This window comes from Vicia villosa, linkage group LG4 (genome assembly GCF_029867415.1).
Source record: "Vicia villosa cultivar HV-30 ecotype Madison, WI linkage group LG4, Vvil1.0, whole genome shotgun sequence".
NCBI classification, from domain to species: Eukaryota; Viridiplantae; Streptophyta; class Magnoliopsida; order Fabales; family Fabaceae; genus Vicia; species Vicia villosa.
Genome location: NC_081183.1, coordinates 8,447,420 through 8,452,512, shown reverse-complemented (window position 1 = coordinate 8,452,512; position 5,093 = coordinate 8,447,420). Strand labels below are relative to the sequence as shown.

At 34.5% G+C, this 5,093-nt stretch overlaps 1 protein-coding gene across 1 annotated transcript; it reads right to left on the bottom strand.

Moving 5' to 3' along the window:
• Positions 1–1,225: 1,225 nt before the first annotated feature.
• On the bottom strand, positions 1,226–3,814 carry LOC131596751 (protein NLP1-like). Its single transcript, XM_058869494.1, has 6 exons — positions 3,703–3,814; positions 3,465–3,604; positions 2,749–2,901; positions 1,782–2,480; positions 1,635–1,685; positions 1,226–1,549 (listed from the first exon to the last, which is right to left on the bottom strand). The coding sequence occupies exons 1-6, from the start codon at positions 3,812–3,814 to the stop codon at positions 1,226–1,228; spliced, it is 1,479 nt and encodes a 492-aa protein (XP_058725477.1).
• Positions 3,815–5,093: the final 1,279 nt, after the last annotated feature.

Genomic DNA, 5,093 nt, shown 5'->3' with positions numbered 1-5,093 from the left:
AAATCTTCCAAAATACCAATTTTACCAAGTTTAACGAACTTCGTGAGTTTTCATTAGTATAGCACACGAAAATCTTCCAAAATATTAAAATTTGCTAGTTTAACGAACTTCATGACTTTGATGTAGTATAGTACACGAAAATCTGCCAAAGTATTAAAATTTTCAAGTTTAACAAACTTCGTGAATTTTATGTAGTATAGCACACGAAAATCTTCCAGAAAATTTAAATTTATGAGTTTAACGAACTTCGTGACTTTTATGTAGTATAGCACACGAAAATCTTCCATAACACTAAGATTTGCAAGTTTAACAAACTTCGTGACTTTTATGTAGTATAGCAAACGAAAATCTTCCAAAATACCAATGTATGCAAGTTTAGCGAACTTCGGGACTTTTATGTAGTATAACACACGAAAATCTCCCAAAATATTAAAATTTGAAAGTTTAACGAACTTCGGGACTTTTATGTAGTACAACACACGAAAATCTTCCCATATACCAGTCACTAGTGCAAAAATGTTAATTTACACCCGTTTTTTATTAAATTTACACCCATTATTTTTAATAAAAATCGGGTGTATATCCACAGGGTGAGAAATGTCTAACGCATTTACACCCGTTTTATACCCGTTTAAAACGGGTGTAAATACGTTCGTAATTACTCCTTATTTTAAAAATATCGGGTGTAAATACGTTCTACGTTACACCCTATTTTAACAAAAATCGGGTGTAATTGGGCGTAATTATGTTTTTAATTACACCCTGTTTTAATTAAAATCGGGTGTAATTGGGCGTAATTACGTTTTAATTACACCCTATTTTAATAAAATTCGGGTGTAATTGAGCATAATTACGTTTTAATTACACCCTGTTTTAATAAAAATCGGGTGTAAATACGTTCTTAATTACACTCTATTTTAATAAAAATTGGGTGTAAATACGTCATTTATGAATGAACAATTATATTATATTTAAATCTATTTACACCTTATTTCATATACACCATTTAGTTATATTTCATTTTTAGTCATAATATTGCAAATACTATAAAATCATACACATAAAAATCATATTTTAACTAAGTCAAAATATTTTTAATATTAACCAAAAAGTATACAAAATCATGTGCAGTCATAATATTTCAAGTACTATAAAATCATACACATAAAAATCATATTTTAACTAAGCCATAACACTTTCTTTATATATAAGTTTTCTTCTTCTTTTATTTTTGTTTTGGCAACATTTCTATATCTTTATCCTCTTCAACCATTTCCATTTGATCTTGAAATCTTAACATCTCCATGTCACCAACATAACAAGCTGAATCAATAATCGATATGCAACTCATCATATGATTATTATTGTTCATCTGATCCGTTGGAACTGTAATCGAAACACTGCATCCACCACCACCGGTAGTACCTTTTCCTCCTCCTTGTTGTTGTATGCAAGGAGCCCATGTTAGCGCTAGTGGCAAATTATGAGTCTTGCATACAAACACCTCTACGATCTCATTCACCGTTGCTTCGTACAACTCCTCAAAAACCTAATTATTCATTATCATATGTAAAACAATTAGGTCAAGAATTGAATCTAGTATTGATTTGATGAATGATGGAATGCATCCTTACCTTTACTGCTGGTGGAATATTCATGTTGTGGCTACTTCTAAAATCAACAGCCTGCACCAAAGATAGATAGATCCATCAATCACATGTTTTAAATTACGGTAATATTGTTAAATTAGTACTAATGCAATTAATTGAGAAACTACAAACCTTGAGAGAATTGGAGAGATGATCGAGTTGTGGACGATAATTGATGAGGTTTTGATTGGCGATAACAAACTCAATGACACCTAGACATGTTCCACTTCCTCTTTCGAACACAGGAAATGCTAGAAGAGAACCATACTGTTGCTGCAGTTGCTGATGTCGCGGATACTCGTGGCTTCTAAAGAATCGAACATGAACATTCATGTTTGGATTCACAGAAATCGGAACAGATGAACTGGAATCCTGCTGCAGATATTGAATTGCTGATCTCCTCCTTAGAACAGGCACCCATATGTGAATAAGAACGTTGTTGGAAGAGTTCTTTGTGTACTCTTTTAAGTAACCAATAGCAACTACTAATCTCTCTTTCACCAAAGTCGATGGACCTTGACTCGCCCTCAGCCCGATCCACCATCTCTTCCCAACAACAAAACCACTTTCCTGATCAACTTGATGATGATTAACATGGTCACCTTCTCCCATTCCAATGGGAATATTATTGGCCATGTAGTGTTGTTGCTGCGTCGATGCAGTTTGCTGCATAGCCATCATATTATTCTCACTAGCTTCAATCCAGCAACCTTCTCCTAAGAGCTCCTCAATTATATCTCCTTGATCTCCTCCAACCATAGTCCCAAATACACCGCCGTCGTCCACTATCCCACCACCGTATTCCATCCTAGCTAGCTTCTTTCTGAGATCCTGTAATAGTTAGATTTAAAACTTGGAAGACTATAAGAGAAAACACCTGAGTAAATTGATCCAGATTGAGACAGTAAGCGAATCTTGAACGAGTGTGGCAGAGAAAGAAGAACCTGCTTAATATATTTGGTTATGCTTATAATATCAGCTTAGTTGTCATCAAGGGCCATATTGGTATAAGATTATAACTAAAACTAATTCTGATAATCGAAAACGTATTAGTTGAATTAAGGGTGAGTCGTTGTTCGGTTATTGAATGACAAATTACCAGTCTCTCTTGCTCAGATGATCGACCAGTGAAGCAACTCTTCTTTATTATCTTGATAGCAACATCTGTTCCTCTCCATTTTCCATGATAAACAGTCCCAAATGTATCAGAACCCAGTTCCTTTAACTCTTCAAGATCTTCATTCTTAATGACCTACCAATTGCATCAAAACAATAAAATAAACAAGCTAAAGATATTCGGGTAAACATTCAAACATAGTAGTATACACATGTGTAATCTCTTAAATTCATAAAAAAATATAAAACAGATCAATCATACTACTAGCATAAACAACACAACATCAAATGAGAGGACAATAGTCTAAAACATCATATCATAACCAAGAGCGTGATTTTTTTTTAAGAAAAAAAAATGTGCTTGAGCTTACTAGCTTACTAAACCAGCTTCATGACATTTAATTGTAGCATTTGATTTATGAGCGGTTAAACACCTCTCATGCCATTTAATTGTAACAATTAGGCTTCAGATAATTTCAATTTGCATCTATAAAATTCTCCAATTTTCGCAATCTAAAAAAATAATTGCACAATTATTTGGACCAAAAAATGTCTCAATCAAGCCAAAGAGATCTACGAGACTTATAAAAACAGAATCGATCTAAGAGACTTATAAAAAAATAATTGCACAATTATTCAGTTCCTATTTTAAAGAGGTGTTTTTTCAATTAAAAAACAAACGAGCTTTTAAAAGCCTACCTTGTTCTTCTTCTCCAAACCACCAATGATCCTATCAATAGCTGCCTCGAAATGATCCATTGTGACTTGTGCTTCATCGGTTCTTGCAGCAATCAGGGCAGCTTCATTGCAAACATTAGCAATATCTGCTCCAACAAAACCTGAAGTAAGGGCTGCAAGCCTTTGAGAATAATATGAGGGCTCATGGAAAGAGATAAAGAGGCAGTGAATAGAAAGAGACCTCCAATGACCCAATTACTGGTTTCTTCTAAAAGAGTCTGGAAATGTTGCGGTGTCGAGGGTTGAGTTCGAAAGCTGCGAATGGGAGCACCTTTGTAAAGGGTCACTAGCAATGCTCCTGAGATAGACATTTTGATGCATGTTATTTTATGGTTTACACAATACAACAATGGCAAAAGGGACAATGAAAAAAGAAGATGAGAGCATTTTCAAAAACAATACTACACAGTAGAAGACAACTAGATCAATTTTCATATTAAGCACCGTTTAAGGTTATAAATAATCATAAATAGAGCAAAAAATCAATCCACCATCTTAGGAATAAAACAGGAAATTCCTATGACTTCAGGACTACTCTTTCAGCTGGCTTAGAAACTTAAGACGCATACCTTGTGTAAACATGCCTCATGTAAGTAACTGCAGTAGCAACAACCCTGAAAGATTGACCAACATATTAGGTGTGCCAGAACTAGTATTAAAGGGGTGTCTTTGAAAAGGGTGTCTCACTATTGTTTCGAAAAGCTCCTTGCTTTGTATCATCTTGTTTTGGAGAAGTGTTCCGTTGTCGTTGCTGTCTGGGGCAAGAGTTAACTGATCGTAGTCACTTAGGGAAACGCAAAAGACGACAGCTCTAACATCTTCAAACATTTCAACCCACTTGCAACTTTCACTCATGCCCTTGGCATTCACCCTTATGAGTTGGTACCTGAGACATCAAAGAAATGTTGTTAATCATTGTGTTCAATATAAAAAATGGTGTGATTCTGAATATCAACCACTCTTTATGGTCTTAGATCCTCGGTGTCTTGAGGTCATTTAACCCCAACTAATCTGAATTGAGTCGGGTGAATCCATTTAAGGAGATAACTCTCTCAATGCCTATTTTTATGTGCACAAAACTCAAAAACGCGACATTCCTTAATGGAAATCAAACTCTTTGCCACTTGGACTTACAATAGACAGTCTCAATGACTATTTTGAGTGGTGGAAAAACAAACTAACCGACCTCAAGCAACCTGAAATCATAAACCATTTAAGCCACCTGAAATCACTTATTTGCACAAACATGTAAATACATACATTTTTTCTTATTCATGTGTATCACGGAATTTATACACTTAAATGCAAATAAGTCCAAATCAGACGAATATTCCATTCACCATTTGAATCATCCAACAGAAATACAAGTATAAATCAAACAAACAGCAGCAACGAAAAATGCCTTTAAGATGTAAGCAAGAAACTTCTTTTATATAGACACATAAAACAACTACTTCAATGAAGAAGAAAAAACACTAAATAAAGGGAACAGGGGTATAATTTGTGAACTGGTAGGCAAATACAGTGTCAGACTATCATATCAGCCCCAAATGTCTCAAATCCTAAACCTTTATCATATTTGATCCACCT